The sequence below is a fragment of the Cyprinus carpio genome, chromosome B16 (assembly GCF_018340385.1).
Source record: "Cyprinus carpio isolate SPL01 chromosome B16, ASM1834038v1, whole genome shotgun sequence".
In the NCBI taxonomy this organism is placed as follows: domain Eukaryota; kingdom Metazoa; phylum Chordata; class Actinopteri; order Cypriniformes; family Cyprinidae; genus Cyprinus; species Cyprinus carpio.
In genome coordinates, this window is record NC_056612.1 from 5,120,883 (window position 1) to 5,139,960 (window position 19,078).

At 37.0% G+C, this 19,078-nt stretch overlaps 1 protein-coding gene across 1 annotated transcript; it reads right to left on the bottom strand.

The window, feature by feature from the left end:
- Positions 1-703: 703 nt before the first annotated feature.
- ppp1r8b (protein phosphatase 1, regulatory subunit 8b) lies at positions 704-19,001 on the bottom strand. The gene is made up of 7 exons (XM_042740413.1): positions 18,848-19,001; positions 18,523-18,583; positions 17,325-17,478; positions 17,020-17,237; positions 2,457-2,601; positions 1,395-1,459; positions 704-1,302 (listed from the first exon to the last, which is right to left on the bottom strand). Exons 1-7 carry the CDS (start codon positions 18,895-18,897, stop codon positions 949-951), a joined length of 1,047 nt encoding a protein of 348 aa, XP_042596347.1. The 5' UTR covers positions 18,898-19,001; the 3' UTR covers positions 704-948.
- Between the last annotated feature and the right edge of the window lie 77 nt (positions 19,002-19,078).

Genomic DNA, 19,078 nt, shown 5'->3' on the forward strand with positions numbered 1-19,078 from the left:
AGTTTAAATATATAAAAATACACTGGCTTTTATTGTGAATGATATGTACAAACATCAAATGTACCAAACAGAACATGAGTATAAACATTTTTTTCTGTCTCTCTTTAACAGTGAATACTGTAGACATCGAGTCCTGATGAACCATCAAGCTTTGATTCGCTGATTTTGTATGTTTGTGTGGTAAGGGTGTGCGAGTTTGTAAATTGTGGAGTGTGGTGGTGTGTTTAGTTTTTTAAGATTTTGTTGAGGTTTTTGTGACCTAATACAGGGTTTGTGGACAATCTGTATTTTTCATTTGGGTTGATGTTGTTGTTGTGTGAGTGTGATGGCCAAACAGCTAGTTTGAAACAACTTCTTGCCGTCTAGTGGTACATTTTCAGAACATTTTACATAAATAGTAATATGAAAAAAAAAAAAAAGTACACTATAAAAGTTATCCCCCCTGACATCTTAGGCTAAACATGACACATTTAGCTGTTTGGATCAGGTTATGTACTTGTGTTTGCTTTTCATTAGGTTCTCACTTTCATGTTGGCTTTTTAAAGAAATAGATCAATCAAAATGCATTTAATTACATCATCTACTCAGCCTCATGTCATTGCAACGCTCCTATGAAACACAAAAGATCTAATGCACGTCCAAGCAGCCCTTTTAACAAAACAAAAATGAATGAACAGATTATTCTGTGAGGAACAGAGCGAAATAAGTCAAAATTCACTTTTTTATTTTTTCACGGAACTGTGCAAAAGAAGACATTCTGCTTTTTGCATTTCAATGAATTTAGAAAGTACTATGCATCTGGAATGACACGAGAGTGAGCCAATGCTCATTTAAGGAGGAAAGATCTTTTAAAAATTACAATCAATCAGATTCTTGTAGCGCAGTCAAAATCAAAGTCTGTTTGCCAGATTCTTCAAGATAGAGTTCACGAGTATTAGTAACACGCAGCTAAATGAGCAGAGACGGTGTGGGCTTCTTGCCAGGCCATGCCTCTTTGGCGTACTTCTTCTTGCGGGGTTCGCTGAGAGGGTCGGAGACGTAGGGGCCGGGTAACGGTGTGGGATTGAGCACGAGCGGAGGCGGCGGGGCCTCCTGGGCCAGATCTACGTCCGGGGCCGGGTTGGGCAGGGGTAACGGCAGTCCTCCCAGGATTGTGGCTCCGCCGGGCGCTCCTGTGGATTGAGCTTCATGACTGGCCGGGGGAAGGTCTCTGTAGAGTCCACCTTGTAGAGGGAACATGTGCATGTGTCGGGTCACGGTTTCCTCGATTCCCAGCGCATTGCCTCCGCCCAGTTTCTTTTTCTGTTGGGTAAACAAACAGAAGCATGTAAACATGTAAATCAATCTCTCTTTTTTGCATAAATGACTGAATGACTTGAGATTTAACAAGTTACCTTAATAGGAACCACAGCTGTTGAGACCATGTTTCTGAAACGTCCAACAGAGGGGTCGATGTCCTCTGAAAAAAGTCAACAACACAAACACTGTTAAAAGCCTCAAGTCACAAAAGTAGTGAGGAAGGCTAAAGGCCCAGTCTTTAGTCATATGATTGCTTTGAATGATTTTGTCATTAACACACAGAAATAAAGCTAAAATAAAATATAAAAGTTTATTTTTAAGTTTATCTGGGAATAAATGGAAACATTAAATGTTAAAAATATTAAATGTGAAAAAATTACATCTAAACCGCACCAAGCACGATAACGATGATATAGTTCTAAAAATCGCTCTCAATTTTAAAGAATAGCCCACAACACAGCTATAACGATAAAAGCACAGAGAAACGATATCATTGGAATCATTTTCAGAACGATTTTTTACAGCTGATGAATGATACAAACATTGACAGCCAATCAGAATCCATCCTGCTGTAACGAGCTGATATCACCTGCTGGTGTAGACGCCAATATCGTTATCTTTATAGTTATCGTTTTTGATGCAAATGGGACTTAAATCTTAATATTTAAATGAAATAAATTACAAAAGCACTGAAAATTAAATCAACTGAAAATATTACATCTAATTCAAAATGTTAATATAAACTATAATAGCATTTAAATAAAATGTTAAATAAATGTTAATATAAATAGTTAAAATATAACAATCTCTTCTAAGGTATTAAGAACAGTCTTAATTATTATTATAAGTAGTAATTAAATGATGGGACAGAAAAGCAGCAACTGCAGAACATCTAGTGTAATTGTTACATTTCAAAAGTGACTGATTGAATTAAATGTGATCACTGCATGTTCAAAGTCAAAGCATGGCGTTGTTGCATGTTCCACAAGCTTGTGGTTACAGATTAGTTCACATTATTTAATAACTTGCATTTATGCCAAACGACTGCTTATGATCTGTTGTGGATGAACCAGTGGTTGATTGAGGTGCAGTTAAAGGTCAGGTAAAAAGATTTTTTTATTTTTATTATTATTTTTTTTTAAGGTTAATCACTCTACCTGGGTTAATGATCTCATCCTCTTCACTGAAGGTCACTCTGGAGTTCCTCCTTTTCCTCTTGGGTCTCTGAATATCCAGGTTGCCCTCCTCTATGGTGAGGGTGGAGATGCGCTTGTTATGAGCAGTGTTGAACTCGGTCAGATTCTGCCAAATGAGCCAAAAATAAAAACAAACCAACATTTTAGAGATCTGTTCATTCATTGCAACGGACCTGAAATTAATATTGCAGACCAATTATGCCTGTGTAAATCTCTCTTAAAAACCCTAAAACAAGCGGCATGGATACATGGGACAATATGGGAAGTCTAATGATCAACATTAAGGCAATCAATCAAATTCAAATTTGATTTTGAACAATTATGAAAACAAGATAATCAAGATGATCCTGTAATTGTTGATTGTGCCGCATTCAGTTTCACAGTGATGCTACACACAAAAACAGCAAATAGCTGGGCCTGGTGATTATTAACAAGCACAGTCAGTTGCATCTTACATGAACAAAAACAGCTGGATGTGTACCCTTGGTCTATGCATTAGGGCTTTAAATGACACCTGTGTCTTAAAGGAAAAAGAGAAAATCAGTCACTTCTCTTGACTGAGATTGTGAGGCTAATTCATACAGACCATTTTATTTTACATTAATTTACTCAATTTCTGTAGTAGGTTATTACTTTGATACTAATACTTTCCAAGATACTAAAAAAAGGAAGTATCCTCACAATTATATTCCTTCTTAGAGAAAAATGGCATCTGTGAGGATTTCCAGTCAGGATTTAGACCGTATCATAGTACTGAGACTGCTCTCCTTAGAGTTACAAATGACCTACCAAATGACATACCAATTTGAAAAACTAACGGAATGCATAGTCGATATAAAAAACTGGATGACGAGTAATTTCTCACTGCTAAATTCTGAAAAAACAGAGGTGTTAATTATAGGACCTAAAAGCTCTGCATGTAATAACCTAGAACACTGTCTAAGACTAGATGGTTGCTCTGTCAATTCTTCGTCATCAGTTAGGAAGCTACAGTAGGTGTGCTATTTGATAGCAACCTTTCCTTAGAAAGCCACGTTTCTAGCATTTGTAAAGCTGCATTTTTCCATCTCAAAAATATATCTAAATTACGGCCTATGCTCTCAATGTCAAATGCAGAAATGTTAATCCATGCATTTATGACCTCAATGTTAGATTATTGTAATGCTCTATTGGGTGGTTGTTCTGCACGCTTAGTAAACAAACTCCAGTTAGTCCAAAACGCAGCAGCTAGAGTTCTTACTAGAACCAGGAAGTATGATCATATTAGGCCGGTCCTGTCAACACTGCACTGGCTCCCTATCAAACATTGTATAGATTTTAAAATCTTGCTTATTACTTATAAAGCCCTGAATGGTTTAGCACCTCAGTATTTGAACAAGCTCTTGTTACATTATAGTCCTCCACGTCCGCTCCGTTCTCAAAACTCTGGCAATTTGATAATACCTAGAATATCAAAGTCAACTGCGGGCGGCAGATCCCTTTTCCTATTTAGCGCCCAAACTCTGGAATAACCTACCTAACATTGTTCGGGAGGCAGACACACTCTTGCAGTTTAAATCTAGATTAAAGACCCATCTCTTTAACCTGGCTTACACATAGCACACTAATACACTTCTAGTATCCAAATCCGTTAAAGGATTTTTAGGCTGAATTAATTAGGTAATCCGGAACTGGGAACACTTCCCATAACACCTGATGTACTTGCTACATCATTAGAAGAATGGCATCTACGCTCATATTAGTCTGTTTCTCTCTTATTCCGAGGTCACTGTAGCCACCAGATCCAGTCTGTATCCAGGTCAGAGGGTCACTGCAGTCACCCGGATCCAGTATGTATCCACCATCTGGGCTGGATCAGCACCTAGAAAGGACCTCTACAGCCCTGAAAGACAGCGGAGACCAGGACTAGAGCCCCAGAGACAGATCCCCTGTAAAGACCTTGTCTCAGACGACCACCGGGACAAGACCACAGGAAACAGATGATTCTTCTGCACAATCGGACTTTGCTGCAGCCTGGAATTGAACTGCTGTCTGGTCAGAGGAGAACTGGCCCCCCAACTGATCCTGGTTTCTCCCAAGGTTTTTTCTCCATTCTGTCACCAATAGAGTTTTGGTTCCTTGCCGCTGTCGCCTCTGGCTTGCTTAGTTGGGGACGCTTCATTTACAGCGATATCGTTGACTTGATTGCAAATTATTGCACAGATACTATTTAAACTGAACTGAGCTGCATGATGACATCACTGAATTCAATGATGAACTGCCTTTAACTGTCATTTTGCATTATTGACACTTTTTTCCTAAATGTTGTTCAGTTGCTTTGACGCAATCTTTTTTGTTTAAAGCGCTATATAAATAAAGATGACTTGACTTGACTTTGATAAATACTACTGTTAAATAGACTTGCATGATAAACATGATTTGCTTTTTCCCCAAGTTAAATTTCATTTCAGCTTCAATAATTATTTTTCTTGCTTTTTGCACTATAGTACCATGCATGTGCTTTCTTCTGTAACAAAGACAAATGTCATCTACATAAAAAGACATTAGGACTTGCGTTTACTGACCTTATGAACTATTTTGGAGTCAAGCAAAACATCACCGGTCCCACTCATTGTTTTAATCATACGCTAGATTTAATTATATCGCATGGAATCAATCTTACTGATATAGATATCGTACCTCAAAGTGATGTTACTGACCATTTCCTTGTATCATGCATGCTGCATATTACTTATATTAACAATATGGCTCTGCGTTATCGTCCGGGCAGAACTATTGTTCCAACCACTAAAGACAGATTCAGAAATAACCTGCCTGATTTATCTCAACTGCTCTGTGTACTCAAATACACATGAACTAGACGAAATGACTGGCAACATGAGCACTAACTTCTCTAATACATTAGAAGCTTTTGCCCCTGTCAAATTGAAAAAGGTTATGTAAGAAAAACGTACTGTGCCATGGTACAACAGTAATACCCACTCTCTCAAGAAAGAAACTCGTAGTCTTGAGCACAAATGGAGAAAAACTAACTTGGAAGTTTTTAGAATTGCGTTGAAAACAGTATGTCCAGCTATAGACAGGCTCTAAAAACTGCCAGGGCCGAGCATATCCACAAACTCATAGAAAATAACCAAAACAATCCAAGGTTTTTATTTAGCACAGTGGCTAGATTAACAAACAACCAGATGCCACCCGATCTAAATATTCCCTCACAGTTAAATAGTAATGACTTTATGAATTTCTTCACTGATAAAATAGATAACATCAGAAATACAATAACAAATGTAGATTCTACAGCGTCTAATACTTTAGTTTTATCTATCACACCCAAAGATAAACTGCAGTGCTTTACAACTATAGGACATGAATTTCTTAATTGACTTATCACTGCATCTAAACCAACAACGTTTATTAGATCCTGTACCCACTAAATTACTGAAAGAGTTGTTACCTGTAGCAGAAAAACAGCTTCTCAATATTATTAACTCGTCGTTATCTTTAGGTCACGTCCCAAAACCATTCAAGCTGGTGGTTATTAACCCTCTTATTAAGAAACCACAACTAGATCCTAGTGAACTGAAAAATTACAGACCCATTTCAAATCTTCTAAAATTTTAGAAAAAGTTGTGTCTGCTTAACTGTGCTCCTTCCTGCAAAAAAATGATCTCTATGAAGAATTTCAGGCGGGTTTCAGGCCCCATCGTAGCACAGAAACTGCACTTGTTAAAATTACAAATGACTTGCTTCTTGAGTAAGACCAAGGCTAATAGCGCATCAAGAACCGGGTTGACCGGGTACTCGGTACCACCGGTACTTAAAAAAAACCTGGTACCGTAACGTTTTCATTTTTTTAGTACCGATTTGGTATCGAAGTACCGGGTCTTTTGACAACACTAGTTCGGTACATACCTTGGTTCGGTAAGGTTTCAGTACAGCAGAAGGAAAAAACACATTTTTTTTTCTTTTTTTTTTTTTTTAATTATTTTTGGGTATTTATTTATATTTGTTTTATGGTGGTGATATGATGGTGCTTTTTTTTTTTTTTTTTTTTTTGTAATGCAATGTGTTTATGTGGTTAAAGGTTCAAAAAACACATTATTTTCCATATAATGTACATTATTGTTTCTCCTCTATGCCTTTCTGAAACGCTTCGATTTTTACAAAGCTCATCTCTCTGAAAAAGCGAGGAGTGCTCTGATTGGCCAGCTATCCAGTGCATTGTGATAGGCCAAATGCCTCAAGCGTGTGACAGAAATGTTATGCCCCTTAACATACTGTGATACATACTTGCGTCTCCCAGCAGCACGAGACTCAGTCCAGCTGTTCCGCTCGTGCACATCCCATCATCGCTTCTCTTTTAGCAGTTTAATCAATGTACTGTTAGGAGCAACTGAATAACTCGGGATATTGGTTTATTTCACGTCAGAGGGAGTGTCAGGCACGTTTATAAACCGAATAACTTAAGTAATTTGTGGATTAGTGCGTACTAGGCATGGAACGATAACCGGTTTCAAGGTATACCACGGTTTGGAAAAGTCATGGTTTCAAAACCACTAAAATTTTTCGTTATACCGTTCCTGCAGTATGCACAGTTTTATGTGTTGTCAAAGACAAGGAACCTTTTCCCCCATCGAAAAAGATGAAGTCTTTCATATTACTGATTATAAAGACTTATACTGTCTTTTTACGCATTGAGTTGCGTATCGCGCTGCATAAACATAAAACCATGTCTGCATTTGTGATCTGAGAAATAACAAACGGTACTCTACACTGTTTAAAACTCTCGTTTGACTAATCATTGGCAAATTATTTAAATAAAAAAAAAAACGTACTTACAGGCTGTGAGTCAGAAGCGCCAGACTGTCCTTGCAAAGTTTGAACTGCCCAACTTTATAAAAACAGCCGTTGTGCCACAGACACATTGTAGGCTACTGGTTCAGAAAACAGTCCTCCATAAAATGTGCTGCACACATCTGAATATTTGGTGAAACTGCGGTAAACAAATTCAAACATAAAGAGCTAACAAGTCATGGAAACATATTGTTCTGGTGTCAAAGTGTAACGCTATGAAAAACATTGCAGTTTATATCTCACAACTCTAGCAATTTTAAGTGTACTTAGCAGGTCTATTGTGTTGTTAGGGTATATTGTACTTATTGTCATTATGAATATTTGTACGCTTATTTTCATTTCAGCATTTTAATGAACACTTACATAAATTGTCTTAGTGTCTTTCGATGGAATATTTTATTAAAAGATGATGCGGTGGACTGTTTGAGTAACGCTCTCGTCTGTCACATTTACGTTTTCACCGCTTACACGCACCCAAATACCCTATCGTAAATAGTTAAAAATACATATAAAATTAACACCTGACACTTTTGTAACTGACTAAAAACTGATATTTAAGCTAAACAAACAACAAAGGATCGATGCATGAAGCTGTGACCACAAACATCATTAACTTAAATGAACAAAATACAATAATCAGCAATACACGTTCACACAGTTAACTTTAATTAAATGTTTCAGTGATATAAAATGACCCTGAGTTGTTAGAAGAAGAAAAAATGTATACTGACATAACTGCGAGATGACTTATGTGCTAAAACAGGCTTGAAGTGTTGGCTATGTTGTAATGGAGCAACCGTTGTTATGTTATCTAGTGAAGCATTAGGCGTTAGGATTCGTGTGTTCCTGAAACCAACTAATTTTCTTTATCTTTAGAAAGAGTCAATCAGATCCTGCTGCTGTTGTCTGAATATCCAGTCTGTCTTCATCATGAAATGATGCAAAAACTTGATTTCAAAAACAGTATCAGAGCTATTAAACTTGAGCTTAATCTTAAATCTTGTTGTGTTTTTAAATATGTATTTAATCTCAGAACAATCTCCAAGCAAATCTGATTTTGTGATGTTGTGCTTTAAAATGAAATTATTACCAACCTAATTTAAGTGATAAAGGATTTTGAAAGTCTGACAGTCATTAGCTGTTGAGTGCTACTGTAATGTTAACCCTGGCCGGTTTACATGTTTCAAAAGATTAACGGTAGAAAACATTACATATTTAGAAAAGTCTTAAAACATGTAATCAAATGTAATCGGTTACATTACTTTTTTAAAGAAATTGAAATCGTTACACTACCTTTTAGATTTTAAATAGGGTAACCTGTAATCTATAACCTAAAATAATTTCATCAGGGTCTCAGCTACAGCTAAATGTTAAAACAAACTTAAGGACCTTGTTGGCAGTTTGAGGGGTGTCTGTGAAAGCTGCGTTCGGTTTTCGCTTAAAAATGCGATTTTACTTCAAACTATAAGCATTCTAATTAAGAAACATAACACCTATGTTTTTATTTATTTATTTTATTTCCAATAAAACCGGTTGTTCACATTTAAAAAGTCATAAGAATGTTTATTGTGTTTTGAAAAGAAAGTAAGATATGGTATTTAAATTAAGTCTTTTTATTGATTAACATGGTAGAACCACAATGCATTTATGTTTGTGTGTTTGTGTAAGTGTTTGTTTTTGCGTGCATTTTTGTTTGAGTTTGTATATTTGTGTTTGTTTGTAAGTTAAATTTTTATGTTTGTTTGTACAGTATGTTTGTGTTTGTTGTTTATGTTTGTTTGTACAGTATGTTTGCATTTGTATGTTTGTTGTTTACTTTTTTTTTTTGTAAGTTTAATTTTTTTTATGTTTTTTTTTTACGTTTTTTTTTAATTTATGTTTGTGTTTGTTGTTTATGTTTGTTTGTACAGTATGTTTGTGTTTGTATGTTTGTTGTTCACGTTTCCATGTTTGTTTGTACAGTATGTTTGAATTTCTGTGTATGTTAGTGTGTTTGTGTAAGTGTTTGTGACCTAGTTTTTTTTTTGTGTCTGTGTGTACTTGTTTGAGTTTGTATATTTGTGTTTGTAAGTTTTAGTTTGTATGTTTGTTTGTACATTATGTTTGCTGTTTACGTTTGTATGTTTGTACAGTATGTTTGTGTTTGTTGTTTTATGTTTGTTTGTACAGTATGTTTGTGTTTGTGTGTGTATGTGTCCTAGTTTGTTTGTTTGTATGTTTGTGTACTTGTTTGAGTTTGGGGTGTATATTTGTGTTTGTTTGTAAGTTTCAGTTTGTATGTTTGTTTGTACAGTATGTTTGTGTGTTGTTTACGTTTGTACAGTATGTGTGTGTTTCTGTGTATGTTTTGCATGTATGTTTGTGTTTGTGACCTGTTTGTATGTTTGTGTACTTGTTTGAGCTCGGGTGTATATTTGTGTTTGTTTAAGTTTTAGGCTGTATGTTTGTGTTTGTTTGCTTGCATGTTCATGTCTTCTGTATGTTTACGTTTGTGTGTGTGTTTGTGATTGTATGTTTGTGTACTTGTTTGCATTTGCAGTGTGTGTTTGTGTTGAGGCTTGAAAAATCGAGGTGTGAATAAAAATAAAATCGGACATTGCTTGCCTGAGTTACAGCAACTTCCTGTTTCATGGCGAAACATCAAACTTTGCCAGGCCGCCAGGGACACACCCCTTGACGAAAACTCAAAATCTTCGCAATTTAATGTCACAAAGGTCTTATGATGACCCTCACCAAATTTGAAAATAGTCAGATTAAAACTGTAGGAGGAGTTCGTCAAAGTACGAGGCATGGAAATGGCAAAAACTGCACAAAAATCGTACAGGAAATTCAAAATAATGTACTTCCTGTTGAGTTTTGGATTTTGTACCAACGGACTTTTTTGTAGGTAATGGTGTGTTACACGTGTGTACCAATTTTCATGCATGTACGTGAAACGTAGCTCGAGGCGCACTCCGTTGAAATTTAACAGGTGGCGCTATTGAGCCATTTTGCCGCACCCACTTCTGAAACCTATATCAGATGTAAATTTTCGCCAGTTCTGATGCATGTGCAAAGTTTCGTGAGTTTTGGAACATGTTTAGGACCTCAAAAATGCAATTCATTTCGGAGAAGAAAAAGAAGAAGCGGTAGAATAATAATAAACGGAGCAATGCCAAGAGGGTCCTTGCACCACCGGTGCTCGGGCCCTAATTAACTTAAATTAAACAACATTTTCCTACAGCATAGACTGTCTTGTGAAAAACAATCACCCCCTGACACTCCCCTATTTATTTCACCTTGTTGTTATTGCCTTTTCTCTAAGATCATCCTGAACTGGTGTAAAAACACAACCACCAGATCTACATGATTAACATACATGTTTTTCTTAAAAATATATTTTATTTTTTACCTAACAATACTCCAGATGTTTATCATTAAAAAGGTTCAATAGGTGTCACCCCCTTTTGACCAGTAAATTAACTTTCAGCTAACCTCACACTCACAGGTGTATGTCATAAATAGATGCAATGGAGATCCTTTGATCACTGAACACGATCCGTTTTTGATCTCTGAACTATAGCTGACACACAACACCAAAGTTTACAATGCCAGAAAACCTTTAGATGTTTTACAACCTTTTCAAAAATACAGTACACTGATATGGTCACATCAGTAATCACACAACCCCAGACACCCTGCGCCGTTCTCGTTTCCATGCATTACGAGAGACGAAATATTTAGCCTTTCATGTAATGTTGTAAAAGTTTAGACGTGCTATGTCTGTTTCAACTGATAAGTCTTATGGCAAGAAAATCCTATCTTGATTTTACCACATTCATTCCTGTTTAATATTTGTATGCGTATACAGGTGTTTTAACTGATATAACATGCTAGAAGATTGACAAAATAAAAGACTGATTAAAGAAATTAGACTACTAAATTAAACGTGAATAACTAAATAAAAATTTTTGTGTAATGTTGTAAAAGTTTAGACGTTGTACGTCTGTTTCAACTGATAAGAAGTCTTATGGCAAGAAAATCAAAGAGAAATACTGATTTTATTACGCAGTATACATTTGCTTTCATTCCAGTTAGATATTGTATGCCTATATGTTTTAACTGATACAGCATGCCAGAAGTTAATATTGACAAAACAAAAGACAGATTAAAGGATTTAGGCTACTAACTTAAATGTGAGTAACTAATAAAAATAAAAAAAAAAACAATTTTATGTGGCTTAGAGGCAATTGTTCAGAAGCAAACTTGTATAGGCTATCCTAATTTTAAAGTAAAAATGCTGGTCTAATGTTAAAAACAGGTAGAATATGTTTTCATCAATTAAGAAATTATGTCGATTTATTAAAAACATTTTTTAATTCTTTTAACATACATTTAAATCTATGTTTGCGGCCTCCGTTGTTAGGGGCGGTTAGTGGGTGTGGTTTGAGTGGGACCGGATGTAAGCATTCTGAGCTTTCACAGCAGCGTGTGAGGATGTATCAGTGTATTCAGATGTATTCAGGTCTTTTCTTTTGTTTAACTTTCTGTCAGTAACAAAGTCTAGATTTTTAAAATTGTAGTTAATGGTAGAGTACAACATAGATTTTGACAAGTATCTTGTGCTTGTGTTTTAATGACTGCATCGGATGCATTTTCTTTTAGATCACTGTAAATACATCATTCTTTTTCTGTTGTTCATCTTTTACTGGCGTGACAAAATGCTAACTTTCTGATTTGTAACATTGAAAAACTACCGTTTGCTTAACGCCCGCTTCTGACACTTTTTTTGTTTAAATCGAGGTAAGATAAGTCAACAAATTCTAACTTTTAAAAATTGTATCTGGGAGGATACTTTTTTGTTTTAAAATATGGTAAGTCAAGATTTTTTCTTTTATTTTCTAACTGGTAACAAACTTTAAATAGTTTTAGATTAAATTGTAATGTTACAAGATTTTGACTGCCACATGCGGTTTAACAAACGTATCTGGAAGGACACTTTTTTGTTTTAGATCAGGGTAAGATACAAATACTGCAAACCTCTGTATTTTTCTTTTCTTTTCTAACTGTTAACAAACTCTAAATAGTTTTTAAATTGTAATGTGACAAGATTTTGACTCTCACGTACTGTTTAACGAACGTATCTGATACTTTTTTGTTTGTTTGTTTTAGATAGATAATCAGTAACCTAGTTTTCTTTTTATTTAATTTGTAACAAACTCTGACTAGTTTTTAAATTGTTTTAACAATGCTTAAATGCATACCTTGACCCGTTTTTACTCTTTTCTGGGGGGAAAAAGGTCATTACATTGTTTCTATTTCGTGTATGTTTTAACCCTTTTCTTGAAATGCATTGTGTATGTAAAAACCTTAATAAAAACTTCCCTTATCCCGTTTAATAATCATACCACTTTTTCACATTTTAAAGTTTAAAGCACATAGTTTTGAACAGTTTTCAACGGCCCACACACAAAAAACACTTTCCAAAACAGTCGTAGATTCCTCCAGATTATTCGGATGGATAAACAGATGGTCACAGATGGGGGGGGGCTGTACAGGAACAGGTGTCCAAACAGATGTCCAGTAGGGTGGGAGGGAGGGTGGGGGGTGGAATTTTTGTGACTCTCATCAATCAAAGTAAATAATCATATTTACAGATTTCTTGACTCCACAGCAAACAGAACAATTTTGTCTTTACTGACCAATACTTATGGACGGCACTGTATATTAGTTTGTTCCTTTGAAATTTGAAGCAAAAACAAAATGATTTGTCTTCAGTTTTGTGCAACTATATATAAAAAAATATCTGCATGAAACCGAAACAGCAGACGAGCTGAACAAGACGCAGATTCACTCTCTGCCAGCAGGTGGAGCTTAAAGCATTTCCTTGGTTACCGCTGTAAACAAAGCAGCGCTGCACTTATGAACTTTAATATGCTTCATACAGAGGCAAGATGAAAAGAAAAAAATACCATCTAAACCAGGGGTCGGCAACCTTTTCGGCATGACGTGCCATTTTTTATTTTTCTGGTTAATCAGTGTTCCAACAGCCCCCAGACAATTAACATCTCTCTCTCTCTTTCAAAATGGCCATATTTGAGAAAAAAAAAATATTAGAGTAGTTTGCATCACTGGATAAAGCTGTTGGTCATTTAACATTTCTATAGTAAATGTATCGTTAAAAGTTGAATAATATTAAAGTGCCCCATTACGCCTCTTCGACTATTACCTTTCATGCAGTGCGTCATGTAGCTGTATGCAGGGGCGTCAGTTTCTGTTGAAAAGTGGTGGAGACAAAAAAAAAAAAAAAAAAAAAAACGCCCAATATGGCAACACTGCACAGGATAATCAATTGTAGAAAAATGCAGTAACTTAGCTAGCTAAACATTAACCCTTTCACACGTAAGTTTAAAATATTCTGGCTGACCCCCCAGCGTGAGTTTTTCAAGGCAACCGTTATTTAGAATGTGTCGCTTTATGGTTTCCATGGTGACGCGTCATTGCTTGTCAGGTACACACGCAGCAACAACAGCTGAATGAATGATGATCTGCTTTTATGTCAATTTTCCTTTTTTATTCAAAATATTCACATATTTGTTAGATATGGCATGAAATAACTGATATTCCAATTGTCAAATATATGCAAGTTGAAGTGTTTTGTTGTTTAAACACCTTTATAACGATCGCGTTAGTTGAGCTGTATGCGCGATGGGCGCAGCCATCTTAGTTTGTGCCGCAGACGCAGTTCAAAGAATCGGGTCTGTTGGATTAATAACACGTGAATTCATCCTCGTCTCCCGAAATAAGTCAGTGGCTGGTGAACTGGGAGAAGAATAGACACTTTAAAGTTACTTACACAATGTGTATCTGATATGAATAAAACATACCTAATTATAATTGAAAGTATTATTATTGCCTCTTCCTTTGACATCAGTGTGTATTTTACAAACTCTAAATGTATTTTTTTTTAGTACTTATATGTCTGAAACCTAAAATAAACATTATGTGGTTGAAAACACTGAAAAGTTGTGATATATGACAGCTCTGCTCTCGCCTGTCTCTGGCTCAGCGCCAGCCAACGCGCGAAAGCACATTTGAATTTAGCAGTTGATCACGTCATGCACTGACCGTTAATCACACCGGCGTGATCGACTGCAGTAGCCTAATTTACAGCAACCCAAACTGCACAGTGTCCAAGAGGAAGAAGGGAGGAGACGTTAGAAACTACTTCAGCAAACAGCGCTGTACTGTAAGTGACGATCTTATTATGGAGGCCTACTGTAAAATCCAGCAATAAGAAAGAGGCACTTATCTTAACATGTTTGCAAAACTAGCTATTCTAGCTGGCTAGCTATTAATCAGTCCATCTAATCAACGTTACTTTATGATTTAACAGTAGGCCTGCTGATGACCTATTATCTAATGAACAATAACAGTTTTCCTGCACATGTTGTAGACTGTTGCTTAGCTGTAGTTGATAGTGTAGCCTACTGTAAGGATAAGGTCTCGGGTTAACATTTTTTCATAATTTTGCATTAGAATCAGCAGCAGCCAGTTGCAACTCCAGGAGCTGATGAGATCAAGAATTTGTTCAAGTTACTGATACATGTTTTTGGGTCATTTTAGAATCCGTAATAGTTTATTTTAAGTTACTTTTTTTGGACAATGTACATTGTTTCTTTCTGTATCTAAACTGCACTGCATGTTTTATTTTGTGCAAATAAACCTTTAACATTTCTTGGTTCGCTTGATTTTTTTAGAACATTTTAACCAAATGCTTTCAAAAAGTGGTGGGGACATGTCCCCAGCGTCCCCAGTGTAAATGACACCTATGGCTGCATGTGAACAAACTTTCTGCAAAGTTGTGAAGCCAACAGTGCACGATAGATAAAGTTATTATCTGTCAAAAAAAAAAAAAAAAGTCTACTCCCAATTGCCAAAACAAGTCGTCGGAAATTTGAATCTTATTCTGTTACGGCTCTACGTCACGAAGTATCACATTTGCATAATGTCCACCCACGTTTTAGGTCGCCAACTTGCCTGCCCACAAACACAGTAAAGTTTCTCTGTGGTTAACATAATTTCGAGAAGAGCTGCATCCTACGCTGTGAGTAAATTTGTTTGATCACATCTCATAATTACCACAAACTTGTCAACAGTAGACACTTACCACTGAGAAATGTCCTGCTCCAGTCGTGCTTGTGAATCAATCAACCACTTCAACCGTTTCATCATCAGAATCCGGCTCGAGTTGGTAAAAGCTACAATCCATACAATCTCTTACAAGTCTACAGGGCTGTCATTCGGTCAAGGCAATTAGCATTTCGTCTCCGACACGCGCTGTACACAGTAAACCAATCCAGATCGCTCTACGGCTCTGGAGCAATCACAAAGGACTACGCGATCTGACCAATCACAGCAGTGAGGGCTCACGGAAAGGAGGGGTTTAGAGAGACTGATTCTTTGAACTGCTTCGCACGAGTCGTTTATGAATCATTTAGATACGAGTTAAAATTAAATCTATTTTCTGAGAAAACGAACATGTTTTTTGACATTGCATGCATGTAAACCTGTTTTAGGTGACTCATAAAACAACATAATCAACCTTGAAAATGGCATAAAAGGGGCACTTTAAATGATTTGCAGCTTCATCTTTACCGTTAAACTGACGCTTCACGTTCTGCTTTTGTGAACAGTAAACCCCGCCTTCTTTGATTTGATTGGCCAGCTCAGTCATTTTGACAATGCTGTTAGACCGCAGAGGCTTTGATCTGAAGCGCCTAGTATGTACAGCGTTAGCTCGCGCATCCGTAGACTAGCGCAAGTTAATTCTCACACTTTAATAGTGTTTATAGCTCCTAACAGGCTGTGTGACTATGAGAAGTTATTACCTCATAATGTACGTCAGTATGCAGTTTTCCCTATTGCTCGTGTGCCAGCGATTATCCCTCCGTGTGCCACTGTTGGCACGCGTGCCCTAGGTGGCTGACCCCTGTTCTAAACTTTTCTAAAGACAGTAAGTTCCCCTCAGACATACATTAAAGGGGTCATGTGATGTTGCTAAAAAGAACATTATTTTGTGTATTTGGTGTAATGAAATGTGTTTTTATGTGGTTTAAGGTTAAAAAAAACATTATTTTCCACATACTGTACATTATTGTTTCTCCTCTATGCCCCGCCTTCTGAAACGCATCGATTTTCACAAGGCTCATCTCTCTGAAAAGTGAGGTGCGTTGTGATTGGCCGAATGCCTCAAGCGTGTGACAGAAATGTTATGTTATTAATGTAATGTTATTGTGATGCCTTGTCCGGCCGGAGTGATGAGACAAGCATAAAACCCATTATAAACGTGATATAAACATGATTTCTAGTCGTTTTTTCTTTTGGAAGGCCAAACAAAGTAGTTTCGCTTTCTCAATGAAACAGTGTCACACACCGCGGCCTTGAGTCAGCAGAGACCGGAGGTCTAGAGTGAGCCGCTCTTCTTTATTCACCAAGAGTTTGTAACACACCAAAGAGAAAGGAAAATTTGAAATCGCTTCATATGACCTCTTTAATATAAACTCCTAGCCCTAATTGAATCGCGATTTGTTTAGCATCTCAACCGATGTGAATCGTCACATATTTTAATCGATTTTCAACCAGCTCGCGATTAATCGTTACATCCCTAGCCCCTAGTGCAAACATGTACCTCCAGTTCAGTCTCTTCCTCTGGAAGTCCCAGAAGACCCTTCAGCTCCTCCTCGTCCCCGGTTTTACTGTCCCCGCCGCCGGAGCCCGGCTGACCCTGAGGTTTCTCCCGAATGGTGTAAACACGAGTGGATGCGCCAAACGACATGGTGGAGTCGATGGGAACCTGCTGGGGCTTGTGGGGCTCCAGGCGAATGTGTCCCAGGAACGTACCATGTGCTACAGGAAGTCAACATACACACTGGTTTACCCCTCTGCTCTTATCTGCATGATATGGCACGTTTGTCATTGGTCTGATGTACTCACTGCTGTTGAGGTCGATGAGAAACACTCTTTTCAAATGCCGGTGGTAGACGAGGGCCGCATGCACGCGAGAACACGACTGATGGTCGATGGTGAAGTCACAGATGTCTGGGTTCCTCCCGAACAAATAATACTTCTTTTCATCAATGATCAGTTTCTGCAGAGAGAGCACTTCAGTAGGAAAAAACTACTTTAACAACACACACACAATCACATACAAGGTGGGCGTTGTGAGCCTACAGAAAATGGGATTGCAGAAATAATTTGATTATTTAATAATCTTATCTTTTAGGGTTGCATCCAAGGAAAGGAAAAATAACTTGATCCACTTCTATTTGGCATAAGCCTGAGCCTACTGATGAAAATGCTTGTATTTTGCATTTTCTTCCCCATTTATTTACATCCAGTTTGTCACACATAAATAGTGGAGAAATTATTTGAATAGTCTAAAATTTAAAGCAAAATTACAGCAAGATACTACAGGATTTAATTTTTTTTAAATAAATAAATAAAAAATATATATATATTTTTTTTTACTGTACAATAGTGAAATTATAATTTTTGGGTTTTATAACAATATCTTTCAGACTAGTGTAAAGAAAGCATCCAAAATACACATGTATAGTTATACAAAGTGAAATTTCTCTTTTAAAATGGCAACAGAATGAAACATGCAATAAAATGAAAGAATTTTGAACCTAGCTTGATCCAATGTTCAGATTTCTGTGCTGGAAATGTATGCAATATATATTTTAATTCAGTAATGCCTCATTTGTGCATTTAAATGTCTAAGACCTGACCTCCCCTCTCAGAGCTTAAATCTCCGGGTCTTGTGTCTGTAGCACCGTCTGGACCTGACCATCATGCATGCATCAGTATGAGGAAACACCACTGAGCCGCAGGCGGACAGGTCAGTATCTGTGCATCCCCGGCACAGTTTGGACAAGCGGTCAATCACAGGAATGACTGACCCGTAAAATAAATAAACCCATATTTGTTTTCTTATTTGTGCTTTTTAATCTTGTAGTTGTGGTTACTGACTTTGCATAGAAAAGAGCTGCTTTAAGATTCCTTAAGAACTCTTTGTGGAAAACAATAACAGAAGAGGTGTGGAACAACACGAGAGAGTGCATGGAAGAGTTCACAAAATCTGCAAACCGGTCACATTTTTAGCAGACATTCTTAACACTCAGTGTAATACCTCGACAAGTTTGTCTCCTTTCACCACGTCCAAGTGCAGTCCTGCTGGAGGCTTTCCTGCCCTGGAAAAATAAAACACCCCGAATCATCTACCAACCTGCGTTTACTAAAAACAGGCTCAAAAATAAAGCACATAGCAATATAAACGCATTATACACAAATAATGCAGTTTGTAAAACAAGTTTGAGCTCCAAACTGTGCTAAAGAGCACGAGAGCTAACAGTTCGCTGCAAGACTGATTGATGTTTTTATGCTGGATACAATAAAACCTTATTCATGCGCTAAATCCAGCAGGTATTGGAGAGTTTGTTGTTGTTGTTGTTTACCATGAGGGACAGTCGAAAGGTGGGTTATTTTCTGTAGTATTTGTTGCCATTGTCACACATTCCCCCCTGTTACAAGCACGCCGAGCATCTTGGGTAATCTACTCAAACTGAACCTCTTCCGGCTCATAAATATTAAAAATGTAACGCAACGTTCCTTTAAAACTCGCGATTGATTGGCTTAAAAGCAGACGTGGGTAAGTGGGCGTCACTCAACTGGCGAATTAGCGAATC

Excerpts from the sequence above, each read along its gene's own strand:
- ppp1r8b (XM_042740413.1), bottom strand. The coding sequence starts at position 18,897 with ATGGCAACAAATACTACAGAAAATAACCCACCTTTCGACTGTCCCTCA. Across the intron at positions 18,584-18,847 it reads CCTTTCGACTGTCCCTCATG|GGCAGGAAAGCCTCCAGCAG; the intron begins GTAAACAACAAC and ends TTATTTTTCCAG. Across the intron at positions 2,602-17,019 it reads AGGAAGAGACTGAACTGGAG|AATCTGACCGAGTTCAACAC; the intron begins GTACATGTTTGC and ends CTCATTTGGCAG.